The sequence below is a fragment of the Rhipicephalus microplus genome, chromosome X (genome assembly GCF_043290135.1).
Source record: "Rhipicephalus microplus isolate Deutch F79 chromosome X, USDA_Rmic, whole genome shotgun sequence".
Classification (NCBI taxonomy): Eukaryota; Metazoa; Arthropoda; class Arachnida; order Ixodida; family Ixodidae; genus Rhipicephalus; species Rhipicephalus microplus.
Window position 1 is genome coordinate 32,508,162 of NC_134710.1, and position 17,858 is coordinate 32,526,019.

Here is a 17,858-nt window from a genome sequence, read left to right on the forward strand (position 1 = left end):
GGGAATGTCACAGCATGCGAACCGCGTTATCATTCCAATGACACTAGTATTAAACGCTGCAGCTCATGCCAGCATACCTTCAGAGACCACGACTGGGACAGGAGAAAGCGAGACGCAGAAACCTCGCGTTGACAATGATGGGACATCGGCCTATGACTGAAGCGATGAGGAAATTGACTGTGATAACCTTCGTGACCTACAAAAAGAAACAACCAGAAAGAATTGCAGTGGTCTGTCAACTGTAAGAGAAAGGAGACAGCTTCTGGCACGTGAAATAAACCGCTCTACATCAGATTTATCTCAGTGGCCAAGAAAAAAGTGCAGTCGTTCTGAGTTAACAGATATGGGAGCTTTTCTGTCCGCATTTCTTCTGTTTTGTCGACAAAACATCTACTATCGATGAGTGAAGTGGCTGGTTTAGGAGTCAAGCCTTATATTCCAGCATCATGCTCGAGAAATGTTGGTAAGGACTTCAATTCACCGAGGAGCAACTGGTTGATTTCTTGAGAGATTTTGGTTTGTTATTTGTCCGCCGTCAGGCACGCTTCAAACGACAAGAAGATGGTGCGATAGAATCTCACGCTCTGAGAGTTGGTATACTGACCTTCAGAGAAGGCAGGCCCATGCCGGAAAGGGTGCATTTGGGCTTCACAAGTCACCCTGTTGAAGAATGCCTGGGTCCTGCCCTTAGGTGCTACAACTACCAGAGATTCGGCCATTTAGAGAGGAACTGTCACAGTCAACGTCGCTGAAATATATGCTCAGAAAACCATGACCACTCGGAGTGCAAGACTGTGTGGCAGCCAAAGTCGGCCAGCTGTGAAGGAAATCATACGACTTCCTATACTCTTGATACCCTCAAAACAGAGCTGCCTCAAGATTACGCCAGCACAAGTGGATACATGGAAGGTCACCACCACATAATGCGCCCTCACGTAACCCTTGACACTGTAAGACATGTGGCTTAAATTTCTCACAACGAGCAGGACCAAGTGGATAAATTGAGTTAATCTACAGCTCTAAGGAAACCGAGCCGACAACCTCCAGTCAGCGAACGACAAAATCCGCCCTCAAAGAACTGGGCTCATCTCCCGCAGACATCACTGCAGACACTTCATCAAAAATCATCTCAGCGACTACCTCATCATCCACTCCTGACGCAGAAACTATCTCAGCGTTCATCTGATACTCCTCCTCGACGGTCAGCTCTGACCACGGATGCAGTGTCAGCGACGATCAATAATTATTCGTCTGTATCTTTGGCTGCTGTGAACCTACCGATTCCGTTCACAGCTTTTCGTGCAATTCTCGGTGCCCTTCCACAAGCAAACAACCTACTTACGTAAAAGCATTACTTTCAATGAAGCCGCTAGTGCTCCCAATAGCTCAGTCAGCTTCACGGCAGGCTTACTATGAATAGTCGCTATAACAATGTCTTCATATTTCAGCGGAATGCTAACAGCCTTTGTAATAAATCAGCCGATTTTTGTAAACGTCTTGCTGAACATGGTTCCCTGTATTGTGCATACAGGAAGCAGGTGTGTGAGATGATTTTTGATTGTCCACCTGCGTGATATAAAGCCATCGCGCCGAGGGGAAAAAGCAGAGCGATGTTTTGTGTTAAAAAAGACCTGCCATCCTATTTAATACAGTCAAGTGGCTCGGGTATACCCGAGTTTGTGGCCTGCAAAATATCTTTTAGATATATGAGTGTCACTGTGATAAGACTTTATCTACAAGATTCTAGCAAAGTATATGTAGACAGCCAAGTTAATGTCTTTATATTGTGAACTCATGGGTGCTGGTTTGTGAGGACTTTAACGCTCATAATGTAATCTGGGGCAGTGAACATACTTATTCTCGCGGAAACGTTGTGTGCTGCTGAGAAATGCTATTCGACAGTGATAAATAATACCTATCCAACGTTTACAAGAGAATATCGCTACTCCAGTTCTATAGAATAGATGTTACGCTATGCTCACATGACCTTATTGAGGGTTCTGTATGGTCAACAGATATAAAAATGCGTGGCAGTAATCACTTTCCGATTCTAGTAGGACATAGACTTATGAGGAGTACAAGGACTCAACGCTACTCAAAATATACTAACTCGCAGCATTTTTGTCATCGCATAACGGGTGCATTAGGCGAAAAATCAAACTTAGAAACTTTTTTAACTATTATGAGCGACTCTCACAACTTTTGCACCAAGCAAGTCATAGTGTCATTCTAGTGTACTGCAGTTAACAGGGAATAAGAAAGCTTAAGAGCAATCAGAAGACCAGCAAAATGGGCTTATCATTGCAGCAGAAAACTCGAGGACTAAAAGATGGCACAAAGAACTCACGCAACATCACACCGTCGCTTACAGAAATTAGGTAGCAGACGATGGCGAGAATACTGATAGTCGTTCAGTCCTTTCACTCCTGTTACTAGAATACCGATGATCGACCGATCCTTTGGTGCTACTGTTACCCAGAGCCATCCTTTCAGACTACTTGCCATAGCCCAGAGCCCTCCACCAATAAATGTTGCAGACGAATTCTGTCGGCTAATAACCAGACCGGGAATCACTTACACATGCCCGCAATTTGCAAGTTCCACAGTATTTTTGCCTCAAAAGGCGTTTTATGTCAGAACACCAACTGGATTGCGAATTTAGCTTAGATGAACTTAACTGTGCCCTTGAGTTATGTCGTACAAAAAGAGCTGCGGCACCAGATGGCGTTACGTATATGATGCTGAAGAAACTCGGACCTGCAGGTAAAACGACACTGCTAGAGCTATTTATTGATATCTGGATATCAGAGATTCTCCCAGATTCAAGAAAATTAGGTCGAGTAATTTTTGTTATAAAACCAAGAAACCTCCTTTATGTCTCTAATCATTCTACCCAGTCCACCTCACAAGCTGTCTTTGTATGTTGATGGAGACAATGGTACACAGTAGATTTCAATGGTGGTGTGAACATACAAGTGTTTTCAGACTATACAGGGTGTTTCAAAAAATTGGTCCAAAGATTTGTTTAAAAATAAACAAAAATTGCTATTCGCCCACTGTCATTACAATTGCTTTCGCTCTAGCAGCAGGCATCTTTAGAAGGCATTAATACATCATTAAAAAGAGTAAATATTAAAGGTAACTTAGCCTCTTAGTTAGTTGAATTAGGCCGCTAAGGAAAATGGGAGAATTGAAGTATTTCATGCGAAGAACCAATTAGTGCTTTGAGGTTTTGGAAAAGTGTCTTCTAGTGATAACTGCGAATTAATGAAATTCTCCCCAGTTTTGCGGTGAAACCGAAACTGAACGCGAATGAGCACAACTGAAAGGACAAAGCGTTGTTACATAAACCATCAGCCGATTTTGTTGTATGGGTGTGTGGGCTGCACTCGCAATTACAGCACGCACAATGCACATTCATTAACGAACGGGGAAAAACTGCACCCCAGTAACCGCAGTTTTGAACAGTGACGGGACGTCACTGTAATCGCCTGCTTGTTGCACTCATCAGTCCTTTGATTTCGGCATCGCTGCACAACTTTGGGGAATTTAAATATTTGGTAGTTGTTACTAGAGGCCGCTTTTCCGAAATACTAAAGTGGCTATGGATCCTTCGCATCAAGGACTTCAATTCTCTCATTTGACTTAACTGCCTGCCTCCACTAATTAAAAAGTTATTTATTTAGCTTTCCTAATCACTGTTCCTAATGATGTCTTCGGCCCTCTTAAGATGTCCGCCGCTACAGAAAAAGCAACTCTGAAGACAGCGAGCAAAAAGCGTCTATTGCCGATTCTTAAACACAATATTGGACACATTTCTTCACACACCCTGTATGACAGGTTTTCGTGAAAGGCGTTGCACAATGGATGCGATTGTAAATATTCTGACATGTGTTGAGCATACACATGTGTGGAAACATCACAACTGCGGTATTTATTGACATTCAGAAGGCTTTCGACTCCATTACTCACATTCATGTCCTGGCGAAGATGTTAGAACTTGGACTATGTGGTCGATCACTGCGATGTATTTCAAAATTTTGAGCGATAGGATAATATACATGGAAACAACAGGACAAAGTAAATATCATTCCGTCACACAGGGCTATCCACAAGGAAGTCTTCTATGCATACTACTCTTTACCTGTGTTAAGGCGGCGTCACCGGGAAATTTACCAACTGTATTTAGGTATTCACTCTACGCAGATGACATCTGCATAAGGGCCTCAGGACCATAAATGTGCAAACTTCAAGTGTTGCTGCAACGTGGTCTTGAGATTGTAAACAAGTTTTTGAAAAACGGGGGCGCGAGTTTCTCGTACGCGATAATAACGGTGTTACCTTTCACTAGACGATACATGAGCAATTTCAAACTTACACTGGACAGAGAGACGTCAACCTTGGTGAAAGAGCATGAATTTCTTGGTGTTACCCTTGATAGACGCACATTTGCGTGCTAGAAAACAGGTCAACATAGTCATAAACGTACTACATTGAATCGCTGGCACAACATGGGAGGGATCAGTCTCTTCACTACTGCAAGTGCGTAACGCACTAATAAAGCAAAATATTGCTTATTCAGCATTGATTCTCCAGGATTTATAGAAAACTACAGAGGAGCGTCTTCAGAGATCACTGGCAAGAGGGGTTAAGACATGGGAGTCCCGCAGGCAACATCGTGTTCTCTCGTAATCGCCAAAGCTCGCCATCTGCCATTCTCCGTAATTCTAATGGTCGAAACTTGTCGCCGTGTTTTTCGTATTTCAACTCAGCATGAGACACATCCATTGAACCTCTCACTTGCAGAAAGAAAAAAATGTAAGCTACACAATATTGTTCAGGAACATAAAGCTTTATCACCAAGCCATGAGATAAAAAAACTAGATATCAATTTCCATTCTTGGATGTTGTCAAGACCAAAAATACGGTTTTTGGCCGATAAAATAATATCTAAAAACGACATGTTCGTCACAGTCGCGCAGTAAGTGGCACTATTTCATATTTATTTCTTATATCCGCAGCATACTAGCATTTATACAGACGGTTCTTGTCATGCAAATTCGTCCTCTTCAGCTTTTGTCATTCCATACTTGGTAATAGAGCAGACATTTAAATTATGTCGTGCGATGTCGTCTATATTCTGTTGCGGAACTGTTTGCAATTCTATCTGCGCTACGCTTGATAACATTCAGAAAAGAGGCACAAAAATGGGTCATATTTAGTGATTCGCAGGCTGCTCTTAAGCGTCGCTGCAAAGTGATAGAAAACTCTTTCTAAACGCTTCTTTGTTATATGAGACGTTAAAAGAACACGCAAAAGCAAGAGAAATGAATCAAGTGATTGCATTTCAATATATACCAGGTCACTGCAGCATTCCAGAAAACACTGCAACGCCTACCACGGCAATTAGGGCCCACAATAACGAGGAGAGAATCGCTCTGCCGATTTCACGCACAGAAACGCGTCTATTCTTTGGACAGATGACCTGTAGCGTCACCAAATACATATGGCTCAACAAAAAATCTAAAAGTTCAGAATTATATTTAATATACCCTTGCATAAAACTAAGCATTTATTCAGAGTTAAGAGTAAATAGGAGATTGGAAACATTAGTCTATCACCTACGGCTTGGTACAGCATTGATGCGACGCTTCCTACCCATGATAAAATGTGCGCCTAGTACAGAGTGCTCTAGCGGCTACCTGACTATAATGTACGTCATCTGCTTCTGGAGTGCCCGAAATATGAGACACAAAGTAAAGTACTACGCGCAAGTTTGCAACTTTTAGATAGGAGGCCTTTCATAGGGACAAAAATACTAGGTCCATGGCCAACTGCAAGTCTTCAGAAAAAAAAAACGCTCATCGCCTTCAAGAAGTTTGTTTTATGGAGATATTTTATTCAGATATTGACCTACCATATGTGATGTCGCCTTCATGATAAAGAAAATGGGTAATATTTAGATAGCGTGTTTGGTATGTGTAATCATTTGGCTCCCTTGTGAACTGACTTTCTGTGTGAAAATTTTGTACATATGAGGCGTATCTGCATTGTCATGTGATGAGAACTGACCTTGTGTGTAGAAAATATGAACCTATTAGCCGTATGTTACCTGACCTGTGACGTTTGGCTATTGTGTATTTTCACATCGTATGTTGTACAGTCTCGCATTTTGTGCCGTTATTGTTTATCTTATGGCATATCTTGTGTACTAATAGAAAAGGAGTAGCCGGTGACACTATAATGGCACCAACCTCTCCTGTTTCACCATTTTAATACAAAAAATCACAGCATTGCCACGAAAGGGAAGCAATGAACGCGATAGCAACAAATTGGAAGGTCACGTGCAGAATGGCCAGGAGATAAAAATGTGCCCTAAAAAATGACGCAGTAAAGATAAAAATGACGCAGTAAATGAACTCTCAAGTACACATTAACGAGAATAAGTGTCTCAGTTGTTACTTCGGTGTGTCTGAAAAGCGCGCGCTTTCCGCGAACGTATACACTGTGCAAATATCGCAGTGGTCTTTTTGCGCCCTGTAACTAAAACAATCGTTCCGGTAAAATGCGAACGCCACCGAAGACGTACGATGCTCCCTACACGAGAGATAAGGGTGCTAGTGAGCGTATACCTCCTGCTCTTTACGGTGCAAAGTGTGCGCGGGAGATGAGCGCGTAGCCACTGCATCGGGACGATGTTGCTACGCGTGATCATGGTGCAATTTGGTTGTTAATGATGAAAACACGAGATCGCCCCCCCCCCCCCAAGGTGTCCGCCAGCTGCATTAAGTGGTAGACTTGAATAGCTTGCCGTTTGAACGTTGAAGGACGTGCTCCTCGGTGGCTCAGTGGTTGAAGCCTCGCACTAACAATTCAGAAGACCCAATGTCGGTACCGCGGCTGGAGTCTTTTTTTGCATTTTTTTCTTTCTTGCATTTTCATATATATAGATACGTATACGTATAGGGGGAGTGACGGCGACGCCCATGTTGGCGCCGGCGGCAAAATCCTGTCGAGAGTGGCCATCTAATTGCTATCGCAATAAAATGACCCAGCTCAAGAAACGGGTATGTGCAAGGCAAATATATGCGGCCTATATCAAATAACTATCATCATCATAAACGGTATACACCACGTAAATTGGGTAAGTTCAACTGCTTACCCCTGGTCTACTGAAAATGAAGGAAGACACAGCCGCCCCACCACGGTGGTATAGTGACTAAGGTACTCCGCTGCTGACACGCAGTTCGCGGGATCGAATCTCGACTGCGGCGACTGCATTTCTGATGGAGGCAGAAATGTTTTAGGCCCGTGTGCTCAGATTTGGGTGCACGTTAAAGAACCCCGGGTGGTCAAAATTTTCAGAGCCCTCCACTACGGCATCTCTCATAATCATATGGTGGTTTTGGGACGTTAAACCCCACATATCAATCTATCAAGGAGGACACAGCCCAAGAAATGGGTATGAGCCACAAGAATACGTCACATTGGTGAGAAAATGAATTGGCCTTTACGTGTGACAAGCATTTGGGACGCACCATCTTTAACCGGCTAAGCCCAAGCCACAAACCGCTGTGGCCTGTAGATTGGCGAATATGTCCGGGGCTGTTTTCTCACTAGCGTAAAGTTATTCAAGTAATAATAAAGCTGTATCCCAATCAGCCGCAATAAAGTTCTTTCAATCAATATTGAAATTGCATCAATCTCGATAATGCTACCGTCCCATAATACCGAATTTGGGCACAGGTTGTGATGGGTTTTGTCCAGCTTGGAGATTGCGCTACGCAACCTCTCTGAGCGGAAAATGTTGCGTGATGTTCGTTCAGTTTGTTCCTTCTGCTGTCGTTTCCCACGTGCACGTACACTTATTGTGTCAAGAGTGATATGTATACGTACTGTGTCAAGGACAACTTGTATACTCTAGTATACTGTGTATGGGACACGATATTACGTGTATACTTCATGGGCCATTACAAGCTGTCACACCTACCGGCTGCTATCAAAAGCGCACACAGTGGCCTTAAAGCGTACATTCAGCCAATGTATTGGGAAGACGTTAAATACCATGCAAGTCATTGCACTAGCTCTGGCATCGTCTCGTATTTCGCCATGTAAATAACCCCAAAAGTTCCGACCACCAGAGTTCTTTGGCATTGGAAAACATCACTACTATATATGCGCACATATATGTTGGTTTACGGGTGTTCTGTGTGGTTCACCCCAATTGAAGAGCAGCCGTAGTGGTCGGGAATCTAACCCACGCCTTAATGCATAACAGCGCGATACCACACGTGCTATGTTGCCATGGCGGTTTTCTTTATCAACGTCCCCGCGCATACACACTGTGGAGAGGGCGTACGTACGATGCCGCAGAAAAAATAAACGCAGCTACGACTCCCTCTCTTTTTTTATTTACTGCAGGTAGAGGCAGCGTGATAATCATGACAGCACAAACTTATCAATGTGGGCATGTAAGCCCGCACTAGCTTAACACAAAACCCAGCACATAACCAGAAAATGAGGACGAAGGAGATGGCATCACTGCACAGCACCGACCCTACGATGCCAGTATGCATAGACGCAGTCCGCTTTGGAAAGCTTTTATTCGTTTTTCATGTGAGAGTAGCCTTCGGACAGAGCTATTTTTCTAAACCGTGGTGCATTATAACTGGCGCAATGGGTTTTCGAGCTGTTCGTTCCAAAATGAAGCGGCGCACGTGCGTGCTCTCACAGATGTACACGGTGGCCAGTTGTCTGGCTGCGAGCGGCTGAGTTGTGTTGCCACTCTCCGCCAGGTGCTATTTTTCGGCGCGCCACCTATCCAGCGCTCTTCTCCCATAGACGGAAGTGGCAACTCTGAGGGTCCCACGTTGGACTACGGTCTTTAAAATATACTGGATAGTCTGCCGTCTCCGGGATGTCCCCGTGGAAGCCCGCGTCCGCGCCGATGGTGCATGGTCCGTGATCACGGCACTTCGATAGATTGCGGCGCCCCCTGGCCGCCAGTGCACGAACCAGCGGCCAGCGTCCGAGTTCGCTGGTTCGATGAACCAGCGAACTCGGACGTGGCCGTGCCGCTGGTTCATCGGCACAGACGCGGTGGAGAGCGGCAGACTAGCCAGTTTTCTAGGGACCATAGCTGGACTACCTATTGACGACTATGTTAGGGTCATTAGTTGCTGCTGTTGCTGTTGATTGACTGATTGATATGTGGGGTTTAACGTCCCAAAACCACCACATGACTATGAGAGACGCCGTAGTGGAGGGCTCTGGAAATTTCGACCACCTGGGGTTAACATGCACCCAAATCTGAGCACACGGGCCTACAACATTTCCGCCTCCATCGGAAATGCAGCCGCCGCAACCGGGATTTGAACCCGCGACTTGCAGGTCAGCAGCCGAGTACCTTAGCCACAAGACCACCGCGGCGGGGCCTGCTGTTGCAGTGCTATATAAATAGTATCTGCAGCTATGCATTTCATTTACTGAGCTGGTAGCTAATGCATTTGTACACGCAGTCAGATAATTTCTCGAGAATCGTACAAAACACGGGCTTCTGGCTTGTGGTACGATTTGTTCATGTTCCATTAATCTAGCATAAATTACTTAACGGAAAAACCTAAAAAAGGTACATTAGAAGTTTTGGCGATCAAAGTCCTTGGTTGCATTACTGCTTCTAATGCTGCAGTTCAGACAAACACGAATACAGATGCCCGAGATTCTTGTGAATCTAGCGAAAATGTGGTTGGTCTATGATAACGGTGCGTTGGCTTCACCCAGTCGTCTCAGCCAGTGCCTCCTCTATTTTTGAAGAGCCTAAAAAGAGCGTTCGCCCAGGTATCGAAAAAAATAGGAAGCTATGTCTTAGCTTAAAGCGTGCCACCACAATTTATGATCACGTGATGACGAGCGCAGCAGGTGCACAAGCTATCTTTGAGAACAGCGCGTCGGGACGCCTCTTGCATGTTCACAAGCGGAGGCCGCAACAGAGGAAGTTGCAGGGGCTGCAGGAGGGTTATGAAATGAACATATGAGCTCTGTTGACGTGCAGCTCCAGCTTTGAGAACCTCATCAAAACATATGAAGTGTCTTAACCACGTAAATGTAGCTCATTTGCGAAATGGCATCATCGATGCTGCAGCCTACGTCCCACATGCACATTTTAATTTGTACTAATGCAAGGACAGACCCAGTTCAGCAAGAGGCTCTACAGGCTGCAATATTCAAATACGCGTTGTAAAAAATACGTAACCATGAATCGCAACCGTAAATCCTCGCATATAACAAATTTGCCAAAGTTGTTTTTGCAAACGACAAGGGTGACCTGGGCGACACTTTCATCCGCAATACGCTTGCGATAATGCATCAACATCCTGCTGTGGACGATACGGTTACGTACCTGTGATATCTGCGGCTCAATTCGTACAATCATGTCGACGCCGTGACATGCGTCGTAGACAGACTCTGCAAGTATCCCGAGTGATGTTTTTCTGTGAAATTGCACAGACGTGCAAAATCTATAGAAGCGTACAACAGCCCGAACAGCCCTGCTCGATAGACCTGTGTCAGGTGTGTCATCGCAGCCGCATATAATCCGAAAAAACACAGTGTAAGTTACCTCTTTGTTACCTGTTACTTTATAGAGCCGCACCCTCTCAGAAAGAAACACATGATCGATCATTGTCTCGATGAGCGAGTGACACTGTCACACGAGCATGACGATATAATTTTGACGTGTTGACTTTTGCAGTTATATCAACAATGGCAACCGTGAAATATGCTTCGCATATGACAATGCTATCTAGAACGTTAACGTGTGTTGAGCTAAATAAGAATAAATGCTCTACTGTGAACACTGGACTTAAAGCGGTAGCGGCGTCAAGACAGTAGCGGAAAGAACTGGACAGGGTCCTTTTTCATTACAATGCAAATAACGACAAACAGAACAAGAAAAGAGGTGGATCCTTAAATACGTTGCAAATATATTACGACTGATAGCAAGCCAGTACTGACAAAGGTAAAACACTTAACTTGATTTTAACTGCAAGGTGTTGTAAATGAGCAGGAGAGGTCGCCAGCACACTAGCTATGTGAGGCACGTACTGGAACTAATATAAAATCGCCGCAGGAAAAAAAAAAGCAGCCAGATTATTCTGGCTTCCTCCATTGTGGAGAAGTAAACGTGATTTAACATGCATATAAAACTGGTTAAAGATCTTAAAATTGCAGCACTTGGGTACCTAGCACGATAAGGCACCCTATAATCTGCTTGGCAGTGAGAATGTCATTGACCTGGTGCATGAACCTACAGAGCCGAAAAAAGAATGCATATGGAAAATTGGCACATCCTCGGTAATTTCCTTCTGCTTTTTCGTTCAGTGACGAAAGCCAGCCAGCAAAACCTCTACTGCACATCTCTCACAAAGGGTCCTCTGCTAGGTGAAACCATAAGTAGATGTCACATCCGGACACAAAAAAAAGAGCGCAAACTTGCACACTGAGACAGTCTGTAGGATAAGGAACACTTGTCACCAAGGTGGCCACTGCCCTCGCGTGTAGAATTCCAGAACATTATAGAGTCACAATGATGAAGGCGGCAAAAAATGTAAATCAGTCACACCGCCATTCAATGTGATGTACATGCCACGAAGCTCACACATGGCTCTTCTATGCATAGGTGGAGGCGCAAGCATCAGAATGCCGTATACCACAGTTTACTCAGCACATGAGGCGTTTCAGAATCAGTCACTGCTCTCGCTTCCGAAATTGTAGTTTACCGGCGCTGCCCTGGAGCGGCCTCGGTTGGCGGCACTTGGACGCGGCACGGCAGGCACGTCGTCGTCGACCGAAGGGGAGGAGGACGACAGGACCGTCATATTCTTGGTTGCCTTCTTCGGAGCCGACATAAGGTCGGACTCGGAGTCATCTGCCGGAGCCTTCTTGTGTGCCCGAGAAACTGTGCCGGGTTTCTTGGCGGGTGCCTTGACGAAGTCCGTGTCACTTTCGTCACCGGTGGCGTCACGCTGCTTTGTCTTAGCCGCGGCTCCGCGCTTCTTCCAAGGGTGTGCTCGTTGTGGAGCCTCACGTTGCTGGCGATGCTGCGTAGCATGCGGGGAAATTGAAAGTTGGGAAGGCGGGATGGTCGAAGTTACGCAGAGATACACCAAAGAAGTTGTGGGAAAGAATCAAAAAGACGATTTGGTCAGCAAGAAACTCCCACTTAAATTTGAACACTCTGTATACCAGCATTTTTTTACACATTAAAGATCTCTCGACAAAATCTAATAGCATTTGGCCCCTGTCGTTTTCGCAAGTACACTACGTCGATGTGGGGATACTATGCCGCAGAGACACACACACAGAAAAAGACACACAGACAGACACACACACGGACACACAGACCGACAGACTGACACACACACAGACAGACACACACACACACACAGACAGGCACACACACAGACACACAAACAGACAAATCCCTGCTACATTTCATGTCTTTTCTGTGAGCTCTCTTTAGTATATGCTGGACGTCAACCACAGAGCACATAAACAATGACCTTGTCTGAAAATAAAACAGTTTGCTGGCGTCTAGCTCCAACCTTGGCTCATATCGATTATGTCCACTGGGAAAACATATGAAATACACACAACAAGAGAAGTACAAAGCAAGTGCGAATTTTCCGCGTCTCTGTACAGCTAGTCCATCCCGTCATTTACGCATACCCAAAGGTATCTTGAGGCAATACACATTCAAAGAAACTGACGCTGTGCTCGTGATTTCACTGCTGTTGTGATCAAATGTTGCTTGCACACCGTTATGGCGAACTTGTTGTACAGGTGACAGTGCCAGCGCCTCCTCTAAAAATAGAAGTGGCGATGGACAGGGCGCTCAATCGTATACACATGTCTGCAAGCGGCCCCAGCGCTTGTTCTGTGTTGGCGCTATAAAAGTACTTGTATGACCAGAAATAAACATTAGTTGCAGGTAAAAGTGCACCTACTGCAAGTCTCTTAATTCATTTTTTTATCAGATAGCCCCATTCGGCAGTCATCTCTTACATTATACTCTTCCTGTGTTTCTAATGTCATGCACAAGTGCCGTTCAGCATATCTTTATTTGAAGCCCACGCCATTGTTTGCTTTTCAACAAGCTTTGTCATTTGAGGTGGACCTCCACCCGCCAACTATCTCAATGATGCATACCTTCTCCGCCTTTTGGTTTCATGCTAATTCCATTTCTAATTTAGTGATATACCTACTTAAGCAGGAGCTAAGATGCATGTACAATGGCGATGGGAAGAAACGCAAGCAGTGCGGGATCTACATCATCCCCTGTTTTGCATTACTTTTCAAGCGGCTCTAGACTGGTTGTTAATAAAAAGTCACTAGTGTCATTTATTATGCAATCAAGAACCATTATGAATTTTGCGTGCGTACGTGTGTAGGCGTGTGTGCGTGCACGACTGTGGTCAGAGTGTGATGAAAACAGTGTGCCCCACTGTTCACGTTTCTTTCCATCCACTGTTACATTTAGACAACCAGGCGAAAGGAAAAAGCTGGGACTTCGGCGACACAAAGAAAACGTGCTTTTTCCCATCTATTCCATGGTGTCTATACTTTATGATTGTTACCAGTGCTTCGTATTTACAACCAGTGCGTTGCGCTTACCGAAGGGCCCGCCACGGGCTCGAGGTCGTCGTCTGAACCCACGCTGTTGGGCGGCTCGTCATTCCCCGAAGAATCGAAGCCCGACCGAGAGTTCTTTCTCTTGTTAAACTTTCTTTTAGTCATGAAAGACGTGTCCTTAGTGGTGCCTCCTTGTTTATGCAGTGGTGCCTTGGCGGGTGCGGAATTTGTTCCCCATTCAAGGCCGCCGGGACTGGTGATGCCGGTCAATGTTGCAGCGTTGCCGTCCCCAACATCCCCGTGGCCATCGACAGCAGCATCGCTGGACGCCTTCTTGGCGGCCCCGCGGCACGCTCCGGTGGTCTTGGCCTTCGCTTCCCACTCGACCTTTGGCACAAGGCGCTTTGCAAACGCCGAGGGCTTCGTCTCACTTTCGGCCTTATTAGACGCCACGGCCTGCGAGATAAGTGCATATGTGAGAGCAGTCCTAGGTGTTGATCCAGCGTATGCGGTAATAAAGGGGCACGGCAACGCTTTTCGAACACGGTAAGGAGTTTAGTGGTCTGCTGACATTAACACAACCAAATACGTCGCCCCATACATCAACAAAGCACCTGCAGTCTCGCATAAAACTCCATTCGCACACTTCCGCACCTTTCATATACAAGCTGTCACCAAGTGGCCAAATCTTACAGAAAGAAAATTTAGGCAACTTCGCAAAGTGAATAATGTCGAGCGGGTGAAGCTAGGTCTTAAGGTTCATAATGTCTACGCTGAAGTTGCCGACTAGTGTTTCACGTTTGTGCTTGTAGGTGTTTTTATTGTTCTGACACAATTATGATTTATAATAGTCTTTTGTTAAGTTAGTGTATGTGTAATATGTTTGAACTACACCTTACGTGGCGCTCTTAAATCACCTGACTTGGAAGGCGTCGTTGAAGGCAGTCAGCATCTGTTGGTCACCCGAAATATTTGCATCCCAAGAGGAATTGCAGAGCTGCGGGCAGGCAAAGCAACGGTTATGCTCACGAATTTCAGCAATGAGTACAAACATGTGAACAAAGAAACAACGGTCGCATACATCGAAGAAATTGTGGACGCCATCAGTGCTTTCGCCCTCGCAGACTCTGCGGAACCTGCTCAGAGGATCCAAGCCCCTCCCACAGCTTTTGACGTCAATCCCAGACTTCTGAACCATAAGCAATAACAGCTCATTGGCCTGATCCTGCAATACGAAGATTGCTTTTCATCGTCATGAAAAATTCGGCAGACCCCAATCACGAAACATCGCATCATAACCGAAGAAAATGCCAGACCACTTCCTCAGAGTCCGTACAAGGTTTCCATGCGAGAACTTGATGCCATGAAGAGACAAGTTGATGAAATGCTGCGGGATGACATCATCCAGCTGTCCAAGAGTCCATGGGCGTCCCCCGTGATGTTAGTAAAGAAAAAGGATGGGACCCTACGTTTCTGCGTCGATTATCGCCGCCTGAACAGAACCACAAGAAAGGACGTGTATCCTCTCCCACGAACAGACGACACACTTGATCGACTCCATAACGCCAAATACTTTTCATCAATGGACCTCAATACTGGCTATTGGCAACTCGAAGTCAATGAAACAGACCGAGAGAAGACGGCGTTTATAACACCGGATGGCCTCTTCGAGTTTAAGGTGATGCCCTTTGGCCTTTGCTCAGCGCCTGCAACTTTTCAACGCGTTATGAATACATTACTGGCAGGATTGAAGTGGCAAACTTGCCTTGTGTACTTGACGACGTCGTCGTGTTTTCCTCGGATTTTGATGAGCATCTTCGGCGCCTTGAAGCTGTACTTCAAGCCATCAAGACGTCCGGACTCACACTGAAGCCAGAAAAGTGCAGATTTGCGTACGAGGAGCTCTAGTTTCTGGGGCACGTGATTATCAATTCTGGAGTTCGTATTTACAACCAGTCTTGATGGCTTGAAGCTGTACTTCAAGCCATCAAGACGTCCGGACTCACACTGAAGCCAGAAAAGTGCAGATTTGCGTACGAGGAGCTCTAGTTTCTGGGACACGTGATTATCAATTCTGGAGTTCGTCCCGATCCACGGAAAATAGCCGCCATCACCGACTTCCCGCCGCCCACTGACAAGAAGGCGGTGCGCCGATTTCTGGGCCTGTGCGCCTATTATAGGCGGTTCATGAGACATGAGAAACTTCGCCCGCATCGCCGATCCACTCACTAACCTTACCAAGGCCGATGTATAGTTCAAGTGGAAAATGCCGCAGGAATACGCTTTCCAGGAGCTTAAACATCGCCTCCAGACGTCTCCGTTACTTGCTCATTTCGATGAATTCGCCGAGACAGAAATACACACTGACGAAAGCAGCGTAGGTCTTGGGGCCGTTCTTATGCAGAGGGCTGACGGACTTGAAAGGATTATTAGTTACGCCAGTCGATCGCTATCCAAAGCAGAAGCCAATTATTCCATAACAGAAAAGGAGTGCCTCGCCATCATCTGGGCTACGTCGAAATTTCGCCCCTATCTCTACGGCAGGCCCTTCAATGTTGTGAGCGACCACCACGCCTTGTGTTGGCTAGCCACCTTGAAGGACTTTTGTCGCCTCGCGCGATGGAGTCTGAGACTTCAAGAATATGACATTACCGTCGTTTACAAGCCCGGCAGGAAACACTCTGACGCCGACTGTTTCTCTCGTGCGCCTGTCGACCAACCACCACCCGACGACCCGGATGACGACTACTTCTTGGGAACGATAACTACCGACGACTTCGCTAAATGACAACGGGCCGATTTGAAACTTAAGGCCCTGATAGAATACCTCGAAGGAAGGACCGCCGAAGTCCCGAAGATATTCAAGCGCGCACTTGCGTCGTTCTTCCTGCGAAACGATCTGCTCCAAAAGAAAAACTTTTCACCGCTTCAAGCCAAGTACCTCCTTGTGGTGCCTTCAGCTCTGCGACCAGAACTCCTGCAGACCCTGCACGACGATCCGACAGCAGGGCACATCGGTGTTTCTCGCACACTCGCGAGGATACAAGAAAGGTACTATTGGCCACGTCTTACCACCGTCACTCCTTATGTGAGGACATGCCGGGACTGTCAACGAAGCAAGACACCACCGACAAGGCCGGCAGGACTTCTGAAGCCAACTGAACCACCTCCCTGACCTTTCCAGCAGATTGGTATGGACCTACTGGGGCCGTTTCCGATGTCGGCTTCTGGAAACAAATGGATCGTGATAGCTACCGACTACCTCAACCGCTACGCCGAGAGAAAAGCCCTGCCGAAAGGCAGTGCATCTGAGGTAGCTAAGTTCTTCGTCGAAAATATCGTCCTACGTCATGGCACCCCGGAGGTCCTTATCACCGACAGAGGAACGGCATTTACTGCTGACCTAACTCAAGCGATCTTGACATACAGCCAGACAAACCACCGCCGGACGACAGCGTACCACCCGCAGACCAACGGCCTCACCGAGCGGCTAAACAAGACGATTGCCGACATGCTGGCAATCTACGTCGATGTCGAACACAAGACGTGGGATGCCATTCTTCCGTACGTGACCTTCGCATACAACACGGCGGTGCAGGAGACGACGCAGATATCTCCATACAAATTGGTCTACGGAAGGAGCCCAGCAACGACGCTCGATGCCATGTTACCCAACGTCACCGACGAAGAAAACCTCGATGTGAGTGAGTACCTCCGTATCAAGAATCAACAGACGACCGACAGCCGCCGTTACAATCTTAGACGACGCTTCGTGGAATACCAGCCCGGTGAGCGTGTTTGGGTGTGGACGCCGATACGCCGACGTGGACTAAGTGAAAAGCTTCTGCGACGGTACTTCGGACCATACAGGGTGGTTCGACGTCTCGGCCCACTTGATTACGAGGTTGTCTCCGACGGCATCACGAACTCTTAACGACGCCGATCACGACCTGAAGTCGTCCATGTCGCACACCTCAAGCCATTTCATTCGTGTTAGCAAACTGAAACAGTTTTTTTGTATTATTATTGTATCGTAATTTATTCATCGTACTTTCTTGCATCATTGTTGTACCTTCATCTTTAGTTAAAGCATCGGGACGATGCCTTTTTCAGAGGCGGGCAATGCCACGTTCCATTTCTCAAGTTTTGTTATCGCCCCAAAACACTACACAATTCTCACTGCGAACCGTGCCTGCAGTTTTTGAGAAGCTTCCGGACTTTAGTAGATC

General features: G+C 46.2%; 1 protein-coding gene across 4 annotated transcripts in view; it reads right to left on the reverse strand.

Annotated features, from left to right (window-relative positions):
• Positions 1–3,911: 3,911 nt before the first annotated feature.
• LOC119187124 (uncharacterized) overlaps positions 3,912–17,858 on the reverse strand; it is a 47,085-nt gene continuing 33,138 nt past the window's right edge. For 3 of the 4 annotated variants that reach the window (XM_075876171.1, XM_075876168.1, XM_075876169.1), the window contains exons 4-5: positions 13,672–14,085; positions 3,912–12,098 (exon numbers count right to left, since the gene is read on the reverse strand). In XM_075876171.1, the coding sequence (XP_075732286.1) occupies positions 11,742–12,098; positions 13,672–14,085 (771 nt within the window). In that variant the 3' untranslated portion in view covers positions 3,912–11,741. Of the gene's footprint in view, positions 12,099–13,671; positions 14,086–17,858 lie in introns of those variants that run through there. The other variant, XM_075876173.1, reaches the window with a different exon arrangement.